The 21,417-nt window shown below is 40.7% G+C and overlaps 5 protein-coding genes and 1 long non-coding RNA gene across 8 annotated transcripts; 1 reads left to right on the forward strand and 5 right to left on the reverse strand.

Annotated features, from left to right (window-relative positions):
- Window positions 1–300: 300 nt before the first annotated feature.
- LOC135336550 (soluble scavenger receptor cysteine-rich domain-containing protein SSC5D-like) lies at window positions 301–2,686 on the reverse strand. The gene is made up of 6 exons (XM_064532404.1): window positions 2,527–2,686; window positions 1,991–2,186; window positions 1,678–1,835; window positions 1,376–1,574; window positions 1,077–1,225; window positions 301–938 (listed from the first exon to the last, which is right to left on the reverse strand). The coding sequence occupies exons 1-6, from the start codon at window positions 2,582–2,584 to the stop codon at window positions 550–552; spliced, it is 1,149 nt and encodes a 382-aa protein (XP_064388474.1). The 5' UTR covers window positions 2,585–2,686; the 3' UTR covers window positions 301–549.
- A 480-nt stretch (window positions 2,687–3,166) lies between these two features.
- On the reverse strand, window positions 3,167–7,679 carry LOC135336582 (soluble scavenger receptor cysteine-rich domain-containing protein SSC5D-like). 2 transcript variants are annotated; one of them, XM_064532437.1, is made up of 4 exons: window positions 7,513–7,679; window positions 4,909–5,104; window positions 3,985–4,124; window positions 3,167–3,860 (listed from the first exon to the last, which is right to left on the reverse strand). In XM_064532437.1, exons 1-4 carry the CDS (start codon window positions 7,571–7,573, stop codon window positions 3,391–3,393), a joined length of 867 nt encoding a protein of 288 aa, XP_064388507.1. In that variant the 5' UTR covers window positions 7,574–7,679; the 3' UTR covers window positions 3,167–3,390. The 2 variants fall into 2 exon arrangements, with proteins under 2 accessions (XP_064388507.1, XP_064388508.1); XM_064532438.1 differs by having other exon boundaries at window positions 4,440–5,104.
- A 700-nt stretch (window positions 7,680–8,379) lies between these two features.
- Window positions 8,380–14,365, reverse strand: LOC135336469 (soluble scavenger receptor cysteine-rich domain-containing protein SSC5D-like). Of its 2 annotated transcripts, XM_064532272.1 has the most exons (10): window positions 14,193–14,364; window positions 12,395–12,590; window positions 11,808–11,965; window positions 11,503–11,698; window positions 10,802–10,959; window positions 10,532–10,736; window positions 9,821–9,969; window positions 9,510–9,705; window positions 9,177–9,325; window positions 8,380–9,044 (listed from the first exon to the last, which is right to left on the reverse strand). In XM_064532272.1, exons 1-10 carry the CDS (start codon window positions 14,251–14,253, stop codon window positions 8,581–8,583), a joined length of 1,932 nt encoding a protein of 643 aa, XP_064388342.1. In that variant the 5' UTR covers window positions 14,254–14,364; the 3' UTR covers window positions 8,380–8,580. The 2 variants fall into 2 exon arrangements, with proteins under 2 accessions (XP_064388342.1, XP_064388343.1); XM_064532273.1 differs by lacking the exons at window positions 11,503–11,698; window positions 11,808–11,965 and having other exon boundaries at window positions 14,193–14,365.
- Window positions 14,366–14,478: 113 nt separating this feature from the next.
- LOC135336660 (uncharacterized) lies at window positions 14,479–14,988 on the forward strand. The gene is made up of 3 exons (XR_010394881.1): window positions 14,479–14,583; window positions 14,696–14,773; window positions 14,862–14,988. It is a non-coding gene; the product is annotated as an uncharacterized LOC135336660 (long non-coding RNA).
- LOC135336589 (protein shisa-5-like) lies at window positions 14,914–17,338 on the reverse strand. The gene is made up of 4 exons (XM_064532449.1): window positions 16,937–17,338; window positions 16,242–16,414; window positions 15,952–16,100; window positions 14,914–15,797 (listed from the first exon to the last, which is right to left on the reverse strand). The coding sequence occupies exons 2-4, from the start codon at window positions 16,328–16,330 to the stop codon at window positions 15,271–15,273; spliced, it is 765 nt and encodes a 254-aa protein (XP_064388519.1). The 5' UTR covers window positions 16,331–16,414; window positions 16,937–17,338; the 3' UTR covers window positions 14,914–15,270.
- A 115-nt stretch (window positions 17,339–17,453) lies between these two features.
- On the reverse strand, window positions 17,454–21,399 carry LOC135336476 (soluble scavenger receptor cysteine-rich domain-containing protein SSC5D-like). Its single transcript, XM_064532281.1, has 8 exons — window positions 21,188–21,399; window positions 19,797–19,998; window positions 19,589–19,737; window positions 19,313–19,499; window positions 18,994–19,142; window positions 18,715–18,907; window positions 18,447–18,598; window positions 17,454–18,273 (listed from the first exon to the last, which is right to left on the reverse strand). Exons 1-8 carry the CDS (start codon window positions 21,243–21,245, stop codon window positions 17,615–17,617), a joined length of 1,749 nt encoding a protein of 582 aa, XP_064388351.1. The 5' UTR covers window positions 21,246–21,399; the 3' UTR covers window positions 17,454–17,614.
- Between the last annotated feature and the right edge of the window lie 18 nt (window positions 21,400–21,417).

A 21,417-nucleotide genomic window follows, 5' to 3' on the forward strand; every position in this document is an offset into this window, starting at 1 on the left:
GTAGTACAGCTTGGAGTGAGGAAGAAGTCAGACTACCCATTTTCTTGATGTCCAGTAGCTATCTATGAAACTGCTGACTAGACACAAAAATAGCGCCGACTCAGCACATTTAGAGCTTTAATTGATTTTTGCACGTGATCTCAATTTCCTTCCAACCTCCTCTGCTTTTGTTCTATAACCCCCCTATAAAAATATTTGGCTAGATCCGCCCCTAGTGCATGTGTGTGTGTGTGTGTGTTCCAGGTGTTCGAGTCCCACCTCCACCGAATAAAGTTTGTATTATCTATATAATTATGTCTATTCTTTGAATACCATTTTATTGTTCACAGCATGATGTTACCATCAGATTTTGTGATAAAACAACCGACAGTCACACTAAAATATAACAAATGAGAGAGGACAAGAATTAATATGCTATGAAACTACGTATACAGCAGATCTGACACTAATTTTCTAGCTATTACTATCAGTCGTACATTTCACTACTTTTAGTTATTACATCAATTTCAGTTAATACTTGGTGCATGGGTGGTGGTACCCATACTTAGTTCAGATATGCTGGGGATTTTTTTCCGTGGGGTACTGAGCAGTGACATACGAGGCTGGGGGTTGCTGAGGGTAGGACGTGGGATACTGGGGGCCAGCATATTGTCCAGTCGGGTAGGCAGCTGCTGGTTGAGGCGCATGTATATTTGGAGGGGGGGCTTGATTCGAATATTGAGAATTTTGGTCGATGGGTGGCTGCAAGGGATATGTATCTTGTGTGTTTGATCCCGAGACTGTCGACGTAACGTTACTGATTACGGAAGCGTAGCGTGGGTAATTAGCCAGACGACGTCTTTTCCTTGCAAAACCAGAAAACAAGACGACGATCACAACTACGATGATGATGACCGGAATAGTCACTCCAATACTGATCGAAACAGTGGACACCGAACCTGCATAAATAATAAGTACATTAAAAGTCATATAGTTATGTGTCATCGAATATAATTATACCAATTGAAATTCCGAGCTAAAAAGTTTCAACCATCAAGTGCACCATTAATTGTGCAATACAACTTATTGACTCTTACCTGTAGTACAGATCAAGGCCACATCTTCTGAATGGGTGCAATCTTCTACTCCGATAGGGCTAGCAGGACAATTAATGAGTCTGCTCTCAGATCCTGAGCAACGAAGCTCGTCCAGCCATGTCCGAGTGGTTGATGAAGCTGTGGAGAAACTAAAGGAAGAAATGAGTAAAAATATTGCACTATAGCTGTAGAAATTTGCTCATCAAAATTCCACTTTTTACTTAGTAATACTACAATGTATGATCCATGCAATGGCAAGTCATATACAGAAAGATGAGTTTACACACGTACTGACTTACCCTAGCGTTTCAACTGTTCCGTATTGAATGGAGGTCGAGCTGTACCCTAGTTGACGACAAGCCACCCTTGCATCACTTGCACCGAAGCTGTCATTACACACTGTTCCCCATTGTCCATTGTAATAGAACTCCAGTCTACCAGAGGAGCCTCCTGTTCGACCTGAGTTGCCTACCAGCCTCAGGTCTCCACTTGAAGGGCCTATAAACAACACAACTCATTACATGGCTATACTGCATGTATATAGCTAACTGGAGTGCATGTAGCAATGCTATATATATATATACACACTATTCGTACTTACTTGTAGTTCTTGCCGTACAGACCAAGGCCACGTCTTTTGAATGGGTGCAATCTTCATCTCCGATAGGGTTAGCAGGACAATTAATGAGTCTGCTCTCAGATCCACGACAACGAAGCTCGTCCAGCCATATCCGAGTAGATAGTGAAGCTTGGGAGAAACTATAAATATGAAGAAATAATTATTGCAAAGAAATTAGCTGTGGAGCTCAAAAAGATTAACAAATTGTGCAATTCAAGATGGATGATTCGATGGCAGGTCATAATTATTACGGCTAATAATTATCGTTAACTTTCTGATAAGCTTACACACTCACCCTAGCCTTCCAACTGTTCCGTATCGGCTGTAGCTTGAGAACCCTAGTTGACGACAAGCCACTCTTGCATCATTTATACCGAAGCTGTCGTCACACACTGTCCCCCATCGACCATTGTAATAGACCTCCAGTCTGCCAGAGGAGCCTCCTGTTCGACTAAAGCTGCCTACTAGCCTCAGGCTTCCAGTTGATTGTCCTGCAGACACGAAATTAAGATAAATACATGTGCATGCAACCAATAATTATAATAATCTTCTCGCTAAATTTAGTATCAGTAGGCCAACATCCCTCCCATGCAGCACAGTTGAGCTGAGGGAAATGTCTTCCGATAAGTTATGGAATATTGAGAAGATGATCAAATTGCTTGCTCATGCATACATTCAGTTTTATTAGAGAACCACAATTGTAATAATTGTTTTAATTGTTTTACTTTACGAGAGCTTGTAAGCAGAAGATGAAGAGTAATAGATCTATATAGATCTATACACATGTCATATCAAAAAGTTTAAGCCAAAGGTATGTTATAGTCAGCTCACCTCCAACAGCCCAAATCAGGCTCAGGACAGTAACTGAGGTCCACAGTAGACAATTCATTATTGGTATAATGCTTCTTGCAATTCAGTATCATGCACAGAATGAAGGCACATGCACTTTTATACACCTCTCATGCAATTATTACATGTGCATAAATTCTTGTAGGAGGATGTGGGTGTATGAAAAGAATGCATGGGGGTGATTTTGAAGGATGTGAGTATATGAACTGGTGAATGGCATCATCCTGTGGGCATTGAACTTAATAGAGTGTCTGTGGTATCTGGGAACCACCTTTAATATCTTATTCATCCTGTTGCAATCCCTTCACCCTTTACTATAATTATTTAAGTCTTCACTGATACTATATACGAGTATTACGATGCATGTTCACAATATTTGATGTGATTGTTGTCAAGACTTTATTTTTCAGTCTCTGCAATAACAGTCAGTCATAACACAACTTATATAATAAACAGCCTTAGCATTCAATCTGATTATGACTGAGAGCCTGGCTTCACGTGCATGGATATAGCTCCACTATATACCGGGACTATATACACAGACGTATAGCTATAACATGAATATAGGGAGCCTATATTATTATCAATAAATATAGCCACAATATACTACTATATAACTTGATCACAGAATGATAATATGCGCTAAAATTAATGTCAAAATCATCTTACAAAAATATTTGATCATACACAGAATGAAATCTTGGAAGTAAAAAAGAGAGGACAATTAAACAATGAAACAGCAACTACAGCAGATATATACTAATATGCTATTTCATGCACTATCAGTCTTTGCATGTGCTGAAAAAGTTTTTTATTTTCTACTTGTGTGGTGGGCAGTCCCCATACTTAGTTCGGATATGCTGGAGGGGCTTCTCCACCAGACAAGTATGGTGCAGGGGGAGGTTGTCCAGTGGGGTACTGAGCAGGAGGTGGTTGTTCAGTGGGATAGGGAGCTGGTGGTTGCTGAGGATAGGATGTGTGGTACTTGGGGTCAACATATTGTCCAGTCGGGTAGGCAGCCACTGGTTGCATACTTTGAGGGGGGGCTTGTGGGGAATAGGGAGAAGTTTGATCCATGGGCTGCTGCTGCACGGGATAGGCCGTATCTTGTGTATTTGACGCAGTGACGCCGACTACAGCTGTCGACGCAGCATTATTGATTAGGGGAGTACTGCGTGGGTGGCGAGCCAGACGACGTCTTCTCCTCAGGCTTATTAAACCACCATAAACCAAGACGACACACACAACTATGATGAATATGACAGGAAAAGTCAGTCCAATAGTGATACCGGCGATGCTGGCTGATGAACTTGATCCTGTATGCAGTATACATATCAGCGTTGATAAATATGTATACCTGCTTTGTATTTTAGATAGCTGTATAACACTTTGTATTCCAAGCTAACAACTTAATATACTATATATACTATTGACTCTTACTTGGAGTACAGATCAAGGCCACATCTTCTGAATGGGAGCAAGTTCCGACGCTAGAATAACAATCGATCAATCTGCTCTCAGTTCCAACGCAACCAAGTTCGTCCAGCCATATCGGAGTGGTTGATGAAGGTTGAGAGAAACTATAATGTTAATATATAGGGGGAAACCATTATCACAATTATTACACAAAGCTGAAGCTGTATATAGAAAATAGAGTTTGATGTGAAACTTGCATGGTATGATTCGATAGCAAGTCATGCACTTTATTAGCTAACAGTTAACAAGATTATTTTCTGATGAGCTCATATATACACACTCACCAGGGGCGGATCCAGGATTTAAGAAAGGGGGGTTCTTATAGTACTTTCTCGCGGACAACCGGCACGCAGCGCCGAAATGTTTAAAGACCACGCCCCCTTTTGACGTGCCACGCCTACTAATTAATCACTTTCTACCTTCGAAAAATTTGTAACACAGGAGAGATGGTTTTGTGACTGGAGGAGAGATAGTACGTGGTGACCCCCAATGGAAAGACAGACGGTGATGGCTGGTGAAGAGGAGACTTGGCTGTAGATTTGTAGAACTTAACCATCAATTTATTAATGATTATAGCAATTATACATGTAAGTATGCAGTGTCATTCAATATGCAGTGCCATGCACTCACCCTTACCTGAAACTTTCCTCTTCTTAAACCAAGGATTCATGGCTATATATAATAATTTATCACTTGACCACGGTGCAAATCAATGTGGCTGCAGCTACTTGTTATGCAGAGAGAACCAGCCCCACCCTTTTATTGTACGCGGAGAGAACTTTGTACGACTTTGTTAGTACAGTTAGCTAGACTTAGTAATGTCAAGACTAGCTGGAAGGGTAGTTCGTACGAACCCAACGAACTACCTCTGGATCCGCCCCTGCTCACCCTAGCGTTCCAACTGTTCCGTATCGAGTGTAGGTTGAGAACCCTAGTTGTTGACAAGCCACCACTGCATCATTTGGACTGAAGCTGTCATCACACACTGTCCCCCATTGTCCATTGTAATAGACCTCCAGTCTGCCAGAGGAGCCTCCTGTTTGGCCTGAGCTGCCTACCAGCCTCAAGTCTCCAGTTAATTGTCCTGTAATAATAATAGCAATTTGAAGAATGCAACCAATTAACACTGAATATCTTTGCACTATAGACATAATCAGGAGCGTATGAAGAGGAGTATCCAACTGTAGCATGCAGTTGTAGTGTAAACCATGTTTCGGTACAAGTATGTCATACCACGTCACTATCAAACCTCATCTTAAGTGGGTGCGTAGGTGTAGTGGTTAATTAGTTAAAAATGATATCAGCATACACACATGGTCTGCTGTGGTTTGTACCCTCCAGCCCACATTTAATTTTATTCATGGCTAACAGTTTACACAACTACAAGTGTTAGTGACGGATTCAGTCCGAGATATACACTCCTGACATAATGATAAGCAGGTAGAATACATCCCTCACATGTGATGTATTACCGTAAAATGATCACAGTGCATATCTTGTACCAACTTAGCCTCGATTCCAGGCCGCGAAGAGAAAGGCGGCCTGGTATACTTTGTATGTGCATGCGCGAAATAATTGACAACAATTTCGTCATACAAATTGTAAAAAAACGGACAAAGTTACAAAAGGGAATAATAATAATTATGTACGACAATGTGACCACAATGGCAGCTTTCAGAGTGTTGCTTCTTCTAGCTCTGTTTATCAAAGAGACGGTTCAAGGAAGCCTCCCAGACAGCTAGAGCTGCCAGCTAGGAAGAGTGATGGACTCTTTAATACATCAGTAGATCTTGAGTGAATAACTTTCTGAGTGTCGAGTTAAAGCTTATTAAAAGCTTTCAGGAGTAATCATTAGCTTCTTTATCTTCAGCAATGACTTCTTGTCGAACATAAAGGCAAGATTTAGTAGCAGAAGACTTACCTGGTCCATATTACCACAGCCTCATCAGGGAACTCACAGGAACACATCATGCCTTTCCTAACATCTGTAGCCTTAGAGTGTAGGGTGTCGTTAAGTAGAGACTTGGCTTGATACAATAAAGGGCGTAACAACTCAGTCATCTTTGCACAATACTTCTGTGTAACGGACTGTAACTTCAAAGTATGTTTATTTTACTGACAGTATCCACAAATACACGGATTACCCCCTTTTTAGTAATGTATATACGCGCACGCGCATACAAGGCATACCAGGCTCTTCGCGGCCTGGAATCGAGGCTATATAGTATACCAGCTTATATAATGGTAAATATGAAAGTTGCTATAGGATTAGCTGCATGCATGGGAGAATCACTGAAAAATGTAAGTGGAGAGTACATCAGAGCCTCCAAGTAGAGACTTTTCTTTTCAGTATTAATCAGCTCATTTTTCCGTATTTAATGATGATTTTCAGTACAAAACATGGAAATGAGATGAAATGCTGTTTAGTGGTTTTGTAATTGCCCCGCCCCTTCAATAAAGGGGCGTGGCAAGCGAGACTTAGCTTTACAAGATAAATTTGTAGCTGTTTTTCAGTATCAGACTCACTACTAGTATAGAGCATAGAGCTACTACAGCTGTAGGGATGCTACTAGATCCTTCACTGTCAACTATAGCCAGTTAACTTATTCTGTAAGCTGACAAAAGGTCACTTCTAGTCTTCTATGTATATCCGTATTTTTGCAGTTAATTCCGTATAACCGTATTAGAAGACAGAAATCCGTATAAATACGGAAAAAACCGTATACTTGGAGGCTCTGGTACATGCATTACATTCAGTCCTCAGTCATAACACTATCCACATGCACATTGTGTAATACATGCAGGCCATTTACCTTATGCATGCAAATGATATTCATGACATACATGCAGAGTCAACTGTGTACCAATTGCAATTGACAAAGGAATAAATTGTCAAGTTTTGTCTCTCAGTGCAATATAATTACTTAAAAGGAACATTTTTCACAGATTGACCTATAATTTTGTTCGTATAAAATTTGAAATCTTCTGATATTGTATTAAAGTCCTCTCTACTGTAGGGGTGTGGTCATTTGCGCAGCTAATTTTAGTAACTCTCACATTGCAAATGTTTTTACGGGCTACTAGCTACTCCCTTCCTTCTTTTTGAGCAGCAGTATATGGATAGATGCATGGGCGTGGCCCACCTCCAAAAGAAAGGAGGGCGGATTTCCAGGCTCTACTGCAAGATTTTTAGAGTTGAGTACAAATCTACATATAGGCCTAAAACCCATTCTCCTTTCTTTTGGAAGGTGGGCCATGCCCATCTAGTAAGTGGATAGAGCTTGGTGGAAATTCAAAAGAGAAGACACGCATTACTGAAAAATGAGTTCCTTTATTAATAATTTGTGAGTTTATGAAATAACAAAGCTGTACCTCACAATCCAGTTTAAACACTGACAGTGAAAATGGGGTTGTATATAGCTTTTGTAAAGAAGCCAATAAATGGTAGCTGTTTTCAACAATAATATGTGATGCCAAAAGAGCTGAACTCACCTCTAACAGCCCAAACCAGGCTCAGGACTGTGACTACCTTCCACAGCAACTTCATTGGCATGTTTGTAGCACGGTAAGTTGTGAAACCGCACAGCTACACTGCTAGCAGTGCTAGATTTGGCAAATCTAATTATGTGGTTTCACACATCCGTCCTCCAACCACTAAACTCACATCCTTTAAAAATCACCCCCATGCATTCTTCATATATACCCACATCCTCGAATTTATGCACATGTGCACTGTAATACAGCATGAGAGGTGTATAAATAGTCTGGTGGACCAGCCGATATATTATCGTCTGGCAAATTACACATTAGCTACTTGTGCAGTAGCCTCGATCCCAGGCCGAGTTTTCGCTTTTATAACGGTTAGGCAAGCCGTTATAAAAGCAAAAACTCGGCCTGGGATCGAGACTACTTGTAATTGTGCAGCGGTCTAAGTGCATTGATAAGTGGTGAGTATATGACTGGTGAACGGCATCATCCTGTGGGCATTTAACTTAATAATTAATGTGTCTGTGGTATCTGGCTTTAATATCTTAATTCTATTCATCCTGTTGTGCAATCCCTTCTCGCACCCTTTACGATACTGATACGATAATATTATTTGTGTTATGCATTGCTATATTTCGTCCACAATGTTTGATGTGATTGTTGCCATGACAAGACTTTATTTTCAACCCCATGACGTATATAATTCAGTCTCGTTGCAATAACAAGTCAGTCATAACACAGCTTATATATAATAAACAGCCTTAGCATTCGATCTGATTATGACTGAGAGCCTGGCTTCACGTGCATGGATATAGCTCCACTATACCGGGACTACACAGACGTATATATATAGCTATAGTGAGCCGGTATATATTTTAAGTTGCTGTCAATAATTATAGCTATGCAATACATGTACATGTACACAGAATGATAGTATGCGCATAAATGTCAAAATCAACTTACAAAATAGTGTATTTAAAGGGAGAGGACAATTTGCTATCACTATATATATCAAGTCACAATTTGTGTTAATGCTTCAAGATTCTACTTGCACGATTGGCAGTCCCCATATACTTAGTTCGGATATGCTGGAGGGGCTTCTCCGCCAAACAAGTATGGTGCAGGGGGAGGTGGTCCAGTGGAGTACTGAGCAGGTGGTGGTTGTCCAGTGGGGTACTGAGCAGGGGGTTGCTTTCCAGGAGCTGGGGGTTGTCCCCCAGGAGGATAAGGGGAAGGGGGTTGCTGAGGATAGGACGTGTGGTACTGGGGGTGAGCATATTGTCCAGTCGGGAAGGCAGCCACCGGTTGCATATTTTGAGGGGGCGAGTAGGGAGGAGTTTGATCCATGGGTTGCTGCACGGGATAGGCTGTATCTTGTGTATTTGACGCAGTTATTAGGGGAGTCGTGCGTGGGTAGCGAGCCAGATGACACCTTCTACTTGTTAAAACACAGACCAAGACAACAATCACAACTATGATGATGATGATAGGAATAGTAACTCCAATACCAACCCCGACGCTCGTTATTTGTGAGAAACCTACATAAAATCAGTCGATAAGCATGATTTGAAACACATAATATAGCATATGTCATTCGCCGATTGAATTCAGAGTTAAAAGGTCTCAGCCATGCATGTACATTATAATTGATAAGTACTATTGGCTCTTACTTTCAGTGCAGATTAAGGCAATATCTTCTGAATGACTGCAATCTTCAACTCCGATAGTGTTAGCAGGGCAATTAATGAGTCTGCTCTCAGATCCTCGACAACGAAGCTCGTCCAGCCATGTCCGAGTGGTTGATGAAGCTCGGGAGAAACTATATAGGGAGAAATTATTGTATAAGCTGTATAGAAATTAGAGAACTAATTGCTAACTGCATAAGTACAATAAAGTACTAAATGCATGTACGCATGATAGATGGATGATTCAATGGCAAGTTAGTAAAAATAATAATTAACTTTATGATGAGTTTAATACACATTCATTCACACTATACTCACCCTAGCCTTCCAACTGTTCCGTATCGGCTGTAGGTTGAGAACCCTAGTTGACGACAAGCCACCCTTGCATCATTTGAACCGAAACTGTCATCACACACTGTCCCCCATCGACTGCTGTAATAGACCTCCAGTCTGCCAGAAGAGCCTCCTGTTCGGCCAAAGCTGCCTACCAGCCTCAGGTCTCCACTTGAAGGACCTAAACAACACATATATACATGGATGCATTTATTATTGAAATATGGCTAATTGGAGTGTATAGCAATGCTATACGCATTATTCAGAAATTCGTATGTAATATCATCTATTCTTACTTGCAGTGCAGGCCAAGGCCACATCTTCTGAATGGGTGCAATCTTCAACTCCGATAGTGTTAGCAGGGCAATTAATGAGTCTGCTCTCAGTTCCTAAGCAACGAAGCTCGTCCAGCCATATCAGAGTGGATGATGAAGGTTGGGAGAAACTATAGGGGGAAATGATTATGCACAATCTGAAGTTGTATATAGAGTTCGATGTGATTTGTTGAAACTTGGTACAACTGTACAATAAGTTATAGTTGTGACACATGCACGAGTGCCACCTACGGCCCTAAATCACTACTGAGCCAATATATCCCATGTGCGCACGAGTGAGCTGTGTAACAACTGCATTCCTTGTTGCATTCCTTTCCGTGTACACTTCACTCCTTTTATAGGACAACTAGTTTCAACTACTTGTGGTGGCTGTGGAATGCACCAGACGCATGAAAAACGTTTTCTGCTTACCACTGAATACTGTTAACACTATAAAAGGGACCGTTTCAGGTTACTGGGTGGGCTTTAGGTAACTTTAGCCATACTGTGCCAGTATAGTTGTGTATCTAGATAGTGGCACAGTTCACCATTTGACCTGTGCCATATGGCAGATATTGGCACAGTGTTTCCTTTGATCTGCCCACTCAAAATGCAACAAGGCATAATACATTTCTTCAAAATGAATAATTCGATAGCGACTCATGAAATATTATTATGAGTATGCACACTCACCCTAACGTTCCAACTGTTCCGTATCGAGTGTAGGTGTAGAACCCTAGTTGGCGACAAGCCACTCTTGCATCGTTTACACCGAATCTGTCGTCACACACTGTCCCCCATTGTCCACTGTAATAGACCTCCAGTCTGCCAGAGGAGCCTCCTGTTTGGCTTGAGCTGTCTACCAGCCTCAGGTCTCCACTTGAAGGACTTGGAGGACCTAAACAACACACATACATGGATGCAATGCTATTATACGCACTATTCGTACTCATCTATTCTTACTCGTAGTGCTTTCAGTGCAGGACAAGGCAATATCTTGTGAATGGGTGCAATCTTCAACTCCGATAGTGTTAGCATTGCAATAAATGAGTTTGCTCTCAAATCCGGAGCAAGCAAGCTCGTCCAGCCATGTCCGAGTGAATGATGAAGCTTGGGAGAAACTATATATAGGGGGAAATGTAATGTAATTGCACCAACTATTGGAGTATATATAATGATACCATGCATGCAGGAAGTTGAAGACTGCATGTAATATATATTATTGTTGATGAAGGTTGAAAGAAACAATTGGAGGAAATGATTAGTAATATAGTTATAGCAAGGGATTGTATGGTGTATATTGCACTGAAGCCACGAGGGAAAAGCCCTGAGTGCTGAGTATAATATACACCATGTATCCCGAGTGCATGTGAAGTAGTTTATATCCCTAGCAACACAAAATACACCACAGCTTCTACAATTACTAAAGATACTATATTTCCAGCTACGTGCATCTCTGCTCAAAAACACAAGTATCTGACCATTCAATATTGCCGTCATTGGCGCGACGATTTACAAGATACAGTGCATTATGCTGCATATTGCACAAAGCAACAGCATACAATACTGCTAATAATACATTTCTTCAAGATGGACGATTTGATGGTAAGATAGTTACATCGTTAAACATGATCACTCTATTATGAGCTTACACATACACTCACCCTAGCATTCCAACTGATCCGTATTGACTGTAGGTTGAGAACCCTAGTTGACGACAAGCCACTCTTGCATCGTTTATACCGAATCTGTCGTCACACACTGTCCCCCATTGTCTATTGTAATAGACCTCCAGTCTGCCAGAGGAACCTCCTGTTCGACTAAAGCTGCCTACCAACCTAAGCTCTCCACTTGAAGGGCCTAAATAGACAATAATATAGCTATAATTTGAATATGCTATAATAAAAATTATGGCTAATTAGAGTGTAGCAATGCTCTATGAACTATTGGTACTCATCTATACTCTTACTTGGAGTACTTCCAGTGCAGATCAAGGCAATATCTTCTGAATGGGTGCAATCTTCAACTCCGATAGGGTTAGCATTACAATAAATGAGTCTGCTCTCAGTTCCGGAGCAAGCAAGCTCATCCAGCCATGTCGGAGTGGATGATGAAGGTTGGGAGAAACTACAGGGGGAAATGATTAGTGATAGTGATAGCAAGGGATTGTATGGTGTATATTGCTGCACTGAAGCAAGAGGGCAAAGCCCCGAGGGCTGAGTGCAATATACACCATGTATCCCGAGTGCATGTGATATATCCCTATAGCAACACAAAATACACCACAGCTTCTACAATTATACTAAAGATACTAATTCCCAGCTGCTTGCATCTCTGCTCAAAAACACAAGTATCTGACCATTCAATATTGCCGTCATTGGCACGACGATTTACAAAACGTTGTGATATAATTACAGTGCATTATGCTGTATATTGCACATAGCAACAGCATACAATACTGCTAATAATACATTTCTTCAAGATGGACGATTCGATGGTAAGATAGTTACATCGTTAAACATGATCATTCAGTGATAAGATTACACATGCACTCACCCTAGCGTTCCAACTGTTCCGTATCGAGTGTAGGTTGAGTACCCTAGTTGACGACAAGCCACTCTTGCATCATTTACACCGAAGCTGTCATCACACACTGTCCCCCATTGTCCACTGTAGTAGACCTCCAGTCTGCCAGAGGAGCCTCCTTTTCGGCCGTAGTTGTCTACCAGCCTCAGGTCTCCACTTGATTGTCCTTTATAATTATTAAGCAGACACGAAAATTACTGCACTGATGATTGTATCTTCTCACTATAATTATTACTGTATATGCACATCTATCGTACTACATGTGTCAGCTTAGAAATGCCCTCGCCAACAACTGCATGTTTATCAATGGTCCACATAATTGAGGTTAATTTAATAATTCCCTGATTACGTTATTACTCATGCGCGAGGGCACGACGTCATAACCTTCTAATAGCCACTGTTATAATGAGATTCAATCTTTCTGCGTTCTTTAGTTGACCACATTTAAATTTAGTACCACTAAAGTTCCACTATAAAAGGGATGTAAGTCCAAGGGCAGTGATGGTGCTTTAGGCTTTGGCGATAATTTGTTGGTATTATACCACACCCCGGTATCAATATCAGCTGCATGTACTGGAAATATCATGCTCCATAAAGCCTTTGATGTGGTCTGCCAGTAGGCTATAAGAAGCCTTTAGGGAACTTTGTAATCTTCAAATTTGGTCATAGTTATTGTTATTCTTTCTGTAGCTACTTATTTCAGTTCAGTTACTTTGGATGACTTTCATTGTAGCTATATATACAAGTAACGAACACTCCAGGGCGGAAACAACACCATACAGTAGCTACAGTATATTCTTTTATCAGATCTCGCTCAAATTCATACCAGTCTACACTATAGTTATGAGCACATCACTGACGCATCGTCATAAATTATGAGCGGAAGAGTAATACCAAGATGGTACCAAGTGTTTGATATTCATTATTAATACCGTATAATTATAGCGGGTAATTTAATGTGTTCTGTCGGTAGGCTATAAGAAATCTTAGAAGTTTATAGGGATTTATTATCTTTAGCATTACTAGTACTTCTGTTTATAGCTACAGTTACTTTGGATGACTCAATAATCTCATCTTAGCCATACAAGTATAACAAACACTCCAGCAGGACAGAAACAACACCAGTATAACAAACTGTCCAGCAGGACAGAAGCAACACCAGTATAACAAACACTCCAGCAGGACAGAAGCAACACCAGTATAACAAACTGTCCAGCAGGACGGAAGCAACACCAGTAGCTACAGTATACATTATTAACAGAGTGTATATATACGCCGGATCTCGCTCAAATTCGTACCAGTCCACTAGTCATGAACACTAACATTAGTAGTATTAAATGCAAGATGCATGGTACCAAGTTTGACATTTACAACGTATAATTATTATAGTGGGTAATTTTCGTGGGTTCATTATTTTAGGGGGGGGGCAAGCTTACCTCTACGAAAACCTAGGCGTCGTTTACAGGAACGCATGCAATGCAATGCAGTACAGGCAATTAAAGAAATGTTTTACTCACGAAAATCTCAGCATTTAAGGTAAACGAAAACCTTGATGAATCCTTCCCCCACCTGGCTATACGGTAGTGACAGCATTATCTATGCCGCTAGAATTACAGCTACCAAGAAACGTATCAGCTCATATACATGTGCATGTACGTGTGCCTGTTTAAGGTCATTCAACGGTTAATCTTATGTGTGGACGGGTCTAAAATCAGTGAATGGTTTTGTAGGTAGAAGCAGTCATAGCAAATTCATAGTGAAAGCTCACCTCCAACAGCCCAAACCAGGCTCAGGAAAGTAACTGACTTCCACAGTAAGCAACTCATCATTGGTGATGATTCTTGTAATTCTGATTCAGTACAGTGGGTAGCTAGCTGTATGATTGTGTAGCTAGTTCAAGTGGGTAATGACCAAAATTCAGTCCGGAAATAAGAAGTGAAAGTATACCATCTCTGGTAGATCTTATGTAATAGTTCTCGCATCAATTAGAGATCTATTGTGCATGCGCACTAGTATAAATCCTGTTAGAATGTACAAGCACTTTTGGCTGAGCTATTTTATTAACAACCAGCCAAGCAAGCAGAGCTTGTTAGTTGTTTGTGTTCCTTTAGCTAAGTTCCTTCAGCTAAGTTAGCAAAGTGCACAGTGATATCGATATGGTTAGCATTACTGAATTTTGTTGTACATCTATATACATGCATGGGTTTAGTACGTGGCAATAATTCTATCATAATATCTACAAACATCATACCAAAAAGCTCTACCATGCAGGAAGCAATTGGTGAAACTGGTGTGAGGGTCTTCATGTAGAAAACCAAAGGCTATGCAGCATAATAATTATTATAACAGGTACTATAGTAAAAGTAATTAAAGCCGATTATTATTTTAAGTTACTGTCAATAATAATAATAGCCATGCACATAACACTTGATCACAGAATGATATCTACAAAAATAACGTAATTGGAAATAAAAGAGAGAGGACAATTTGTGATGTCTTGAACATTCATGCCTTTGCAGGACATAACTTGAATAGACTATATCAGGTGTTAGTTGTAAACTGTGTCTACTGTACTTATGATGTAATGTCTGTCTTCTATATTCATATTCTAGTTAGTTCTCTTCTAGAATATTCCTTGAGTTATCGTTTTTGTATAAATACCTGTGTTGTTTATCATGAATCAGAGTTCTTTATTATTCAATTATTCAAGTCCATCTACGATATTACAGTATACAATTAAACAATGAGACAGCAACTACAGCAGATATACTCATATGCTGTCACTATCAGACAATTGTTTTGTTAAAGTTTCAATATTCTACTTGTGCGGTGGGCAGTCCCCATACTCAGTTCAGATATGCTGGAGGGGCTTCTCCGCCATACAAGTACGGTGCAGAGGGTGGTTGTTCTCCAGGAGAATAAGGGGCTGGGAGTTTCTGAGGGTACGGGGCTGGGGGTTGTTGAGGGTAGGACGTGGGAGAGGGGGCTGATAGGGGTTGCTGAGGGTTGGACATGGGATACTGGGTAGGGGGTTGCTGAGGGTAGGATGTGTGGTACTGGGGGTCAGCATATTGGCCAGTCGGGTAGGCAGCTGCTGGTTGCATATTTTGAGAGGGGGCCTGGGGCGAGTATGGTGGTAGATTCCTGACGGGATAGGCTGTATCTTGTGTATTTGATGCAGTGACGACTACAGCTGTCGACGCAACATTATTGATTAGGGGAGTACTGCGTGGGTAGCGAGCCAGACGACGTCGTCTCCTTGCAAAAACAGAAAACAAGACGACACCCACAACTATGATGATGATGACAAGAACAGTCACTCCAATACCAATCCCAGAGAAGTTGATTGATGAAGAAGTCGGTGAAGTGGATGCTGCATGAAATATATAATTATATATGTCAGCGTTGTTAACCTGCATGCTCTTTATTTCAGATAGCTGTAACAGTTGTTATGATTAGATTGAATTCCAAGTTAATAAATCTCTCAGCCATGCACATTTAATATATCATTGACACTAGACTCTTACGTGTAGTACTGTAACAGATCAAGGCCACATCTGAATTACTGTAGCAACTTTCGATGATGGTAGAAGGACAATCGATCAATGTGCTCTCAGTTCCAAGGCAACTAACTTCAAACGGCCATGTTACAGTATATGACGAAGCTTGGGAGAAACTAAGGAGGAGATCATTTATTGAATGCATAAAGTGCAACGTGTGCAATAAAGTATATACTTTCTTCAGGGTAGATGATTCGATGGTAAGTCACTTTATAGATAGTTAACAAAACTATTTTCAGATGAGTTTACACACTCACCCTAGCGCTCCAACTGTTCCGTATTGAATCGAGCTGTACCCTAGTTGACGACAAGCCACTCCTGCATCACTTGAGCCAAAGCTGTCCATTGTAATAGACCTCCAGTCTGCCAGAGGAGCCTCCTGTTTGGCCTGAGTTGCCTACCAGCCTTAAGCTTCCAGGTATAAACTGTCCTGTATAATAATTATGCAGATACGAAGGAAGTGGGAGAGGGCGGTACACATTACAATCTATCATAACATCATTCACATGCCCACACCTGACAAGTGAAATATGAATGGGCTAAAATTATTGGCACAAACGCTCTGCCAAATTACTTAGCAAAAATGGCGTTGTAGTTTTGTAAAGAAGCCGGTGAATGTATACTAGCTATACTTGCACTGTATTATGACAAGAGTAGATAAGAGTAAGAGTGTTAAACTGCTGTAGTAATCGTGGAACCGCATTTATGCGTCATCACTGTCATCACTATTCAATTAATGAGTGCTGTTATTACTGTATAGTCTGTTGTTTGTAGCACTGACAGAACTGCGCAATCACAGCATGTACGGTTTCTGGGAAATGTTGCTATTAAATAACAATGATTACTATCAAGTGATGACGCAGGAGCAGGCAAATGCTGTTACTATGTACTAGCAGTTCAACACTCTTACTCTTGATTATGACCATGCAGAAGTAGCCTATATAGCACTCACCTCCAACAGCCCAAACCAGGTTCAGGACAATAACTGTCTTCCACAGCAAGCAACTCATCATTGGTAATGTTTTATGCAGCTACAACTCAGGTACCAGATTGGCAACTGGATTTATCAAGGGCGTATCTCTGTGTCCCTTTGATTATGAGTATAAATAACACACCCTTTACCTCAGTTACTGCGCATGCGCAATATATAACTATGATTATCATTGATCCAATTTCATAATTTCTGAAGAGATTTTGAAGAGACCTTTCGTTGTGTGTAATTTTTGGGGGCCCAGTATCACACCAAAAAGCACATCAGGAAGCCATCGGTGAAACACACTGAGAGCTTTCATGTATAGATAGCTGGTTTATTAAGAGACATAATAATGAAGTACCAAGAGAGCTGAACTCACCTCCAACAGCCCACCCAAAGGACTGTGGCTGACTTCCACAGTATTCATTTTTTCATTGGCATCATGTCAAATCAGTACGGCTATAAAAGTAGTGAGCGTATAATTATGAAACCTCAGTTAATGCGCATTAAATTTATATACCACGGTACCGTGTGTGTCTACAAAAATAACATAAGATGAGACATCAGCATAATTATACAGTCACGGTAATTAATTTTGTGTTAAAGTTCGATACTTTCAATTCACTATTCTATTTGCACAGTGGGCAGTCCCCATACTTAGTTCGGATATGCTGGAGGGGCTTCTCCGCCATACAAATACGGTGCAGAGGGTGGTTGTCCAGTGGGGTACTGAGCAGGAGGTTGTTCAGTGGGGTACTGAGCAGGTGGTTGTTCTCCAGGAGGATAAGGGGCTGGGGGTTGCTGAGTGTACGCGGGTTGTTCTCCAGGAGGATAAGGGGCTGGGGATTGCTGAGTGTACGCGGGTTGTTCTCCAGGAGGATAAGGGGCTGGGGGTTGCTGAGGGTAGGACGTGGGATATGGAGCTGGGGGTTGTTGAGGGTAGGATGTGGGATACGGGGCTGGGGGTTGCTGAGGATAGGATGTATGGTACTGGGGGTCAGTATATTGTCCAGTCGGGTAGGCAGCTGCTGGTTGCATATTTTGAGGGGGGGCCTGTGGGGAATAGTGGGGTTTTTGATCCATGGGTTGCTGCACAGGATAGGCTGTATTTTGTGTATTTGACGTAGTGACGACTACAGCTGTCGATGTGGCGTTATTGACTACAGGAATCCTGTGTGGGTGGCGTCTCAAACGACGTCGTCTCCTTGCAAAACCAGAGAACAAGACGACACCCACAACTATGATGATGAAGACAGGAACAGCCAGTCCAATGCTGAGTCCAGAGAAGCTGGTCGATGGTGTTGAAGAAGTCGGTGCTGCATAAAATTAATAATATTATAGTATAATAATAATTTATTATTATTATTATGTCAGCGTTGAGGTATATAATATAGAATCATGCAGTCATACAGTTGTTCATTGATGCATTAATTTTACAGAAATTAACATTCAAATACAGTCATGCATGTATTTTACTATTGACTCTTACTTGTAGTAACACAGATCAAGGCCACATCATTTGAATGGCTGCAATCTTCAATTCCGATAGGGTTTGCAGAACAGTTGATTAATTTGCTCTCAGTTCCTAAGCAACGAAGCTCGTCCAGCCATGTCCGAGTGGATGATGATGCTTGGGAGAATCTATAGGATAACCGCAATTTAGTGTAACAAACTGCATGTACTAATAAAAGTAGCACATCATGCGATGATCTGATGGTAAGTCAGTATAAACTCAATGATGAGCCTATAATACTCACCCTAGCGTTCCAACTGTTCCATATCGTGGAGTGGAAGAGGTTGAGAACCCTAGTTGACGACAAGCCACTCTTGCATCACTTGAACCGAAGCTGTCGTCACACACTGTCCCCCATTGTCCACTGTAATAGACCTCCAGTCTGCCAGAGGAGCCTCCTATTCGAGTAAAGCTGTCTACCAGCCTCAGGTCTCCATCTGAAGTAACTGGCTATCATTTAAGTGGATAGTATAATATTAAGTATTTTACGTAGGCATTATTCGTATACTCATCCATTTCTTACCCGAAACACAGACCAAGCCCACATCTTCAAAATGGGAGCAATCTTCAACTCCGATAGCATTAGCAGAACAGTTGATTAATTTGCTCTCAGTTCCTAAGCAACCAAGCTCATCCAGCCATATCGGAGTGGTTGATGAAGCTTCGGAGAAACTATAGGGGGAAATAATTATCACACAAAGCTGAAGCTATGCGTATATATATAAAAAAATAGAGTTTCATATAATTAAAACTGTACAATAAAGTATTTCATTTCTTCAAGATGGGTGATTTGGTGCATGCAAGTTATACTATAATTATGGCTAATGAGTTTACACACTCACCCTAGCGTTCCAACTGTTCCGTATCGATTGTAGGTTGTGTACCCTAGTTGACGACAAGCCACTCTTGCATCACTTAAGCCAAAGCTGTCATCACACACTGTCCCCCATTGTCCACTGTAATAGACCTCCAGTCTGCCTCCTGTTAGGCTTGAGCTACTTACCAGCCTCAGGTCTCCACTTGAAGAGTCTAAGCAATTAACACATTTATTAATTGGCTATCATAATAATGGCTAATTGGACTGTATATATACTAGTATATAATCATTCATTTTTTACTTTCAGTACAGATCAAGGCAATATCTTCAAAATGGGAGCAATCTTCAAATCCGATAGTGTTAGCAGGGCAATTAATGAGTCTGCTCTCAGTTCCTAAGCAACCAAGATTGTCCAGCCATGTCTGAGTGGTTGATGAAGCTTGGGAGAAACTATAGGGGGAAATGATTATTGCCACGCTGATGAATCACTCACAGATGTGGACACTCACCCTAATGTTCCAACTTGTCCATACTGAGTATAGGTTGAGAACCCTAGTTGACGACAAGCCACTCTTGCATCATTTGAACCAAAGCTGTCGTCACACACGGTCCCCCATTGTCCACTGTAATAGACCTCCAGTCTGCCAGAGGAGACTCCTGTTAGGCCTGAGTTGCCTACCAGCCTCAGGTCTCCATTAACTTGACTTTGTCCTGCATGTGCAGACACAAACATTTTGAAGACTACAACCAATGCAGCGATAGCGTTAGCAGGGCAATTAATGAGTCTGCTAAATTATTATTTAATTGCACTATAATTATATAGATAAAGTAGGCTATTCCCTCTCTTTACATGATTGTTGTTAATGTACATTTATATACTCTTTAAGTCAATAATTTAATTGGTCAACATTACTGGAATTAAGTCTGTAAAAATCAATAGACTTTTAAAGTGTGAAATTTGCGCTATATAATTATATAATATGAAACAAGAAGTACATACATGGGGGAGATTGAGCAGTACACATTACAATTTATCATAACGTTATTCACACCCACATTGTGTCACATGCAGACTAATTTAACACCATGCAAATCATATTCATGGCATACATTGCTGCGTGTAAGGAATGCAATTGCAAAGGTGTAGACGATGCAGACAAGTACAAAAATAGGGAGACTCTGAGGTTGTCAATTAAGGTGCCACTGACTCTTGAAACATGGAAGGCAGCCCCCAAAGTCCTCTATTGCCTACGGCCTTGAATCGACAATTTTGTCTCTTATGACATGCAAGTACAATTGTACAAATAATAAGCCAAGCCAACAAAAATGAGCATGGATTTGTTTGAACAGGTGGAATCTATATATGACATTGTTATTGTAACTAAGTGAACCATGTTTGTTAACAATTTGTTCATTATTCATGTTGTGACCAATTGATGGCATTCCGGCTCTCCACTGCTTTTTTGTTTCCATGCTGTTTAGTACTTCCCCCGGAGCCATTTTCTAGCAATGTTTGCATTGCAAATATTTTACCGACTATAATTATTATACTGTAGCTATAATTATTAGTCCCTCTCTTAATTTGTGTGTGAGCAGCAGTAAGTCCATGGAATCAAGAAGTAATGTATTAGTGAAAGCTCAAAAGGAAAAACCAGCATGACTGGTCTATATAGCCATGTATATAAATTATGATGATGTTTGTTGAATTTGTAAGTTGATAAAAATAATGACAATTCCACCTCACAATCCTAATAACGTAAGTGAACATATATACATGTATACATAGCATAGTATAAATTAAAGCTCTCAGCCAATCCTATGTAAAAACAAGCCAGCTAGTGAATGTAGCTATACTTTCAGTTGAAAGATATAACAATAATGCCAAAAGAGCTGAACTCACCTCTAACAGCCCAAACCAGGCTCAGGAAAGTGACTGACTTCCACAGCAAACAATTCATCACATTGGCTAATAGATGTTTATGCAGCTACAGCTCAGTACAGGTATACAATACTTCTAGTGAAGGTTCTAGCTATAAACGAGCTATAAAAGTAGTGAGTATAATTATAATACTGTATACGCCCTTGATAATACCATATATAGACAGAAGAGTATACAGTCATGAGATTACA

This window comes from Halichondria panicea, chromosome 5, assembly GCF_963675165.1.
Source record: "Halichondria panicea chromosome 5, odHalPani1.1, whole genome shotgun sequence".
In the NCBI taxonomy this organism is placed as follows: domain Eukaryota; kingdom Metazoa; phylum Porifera; class Demospongiae; order Suberitida; family Halichondriidae; genus Halichondria; species Halichondria panicea.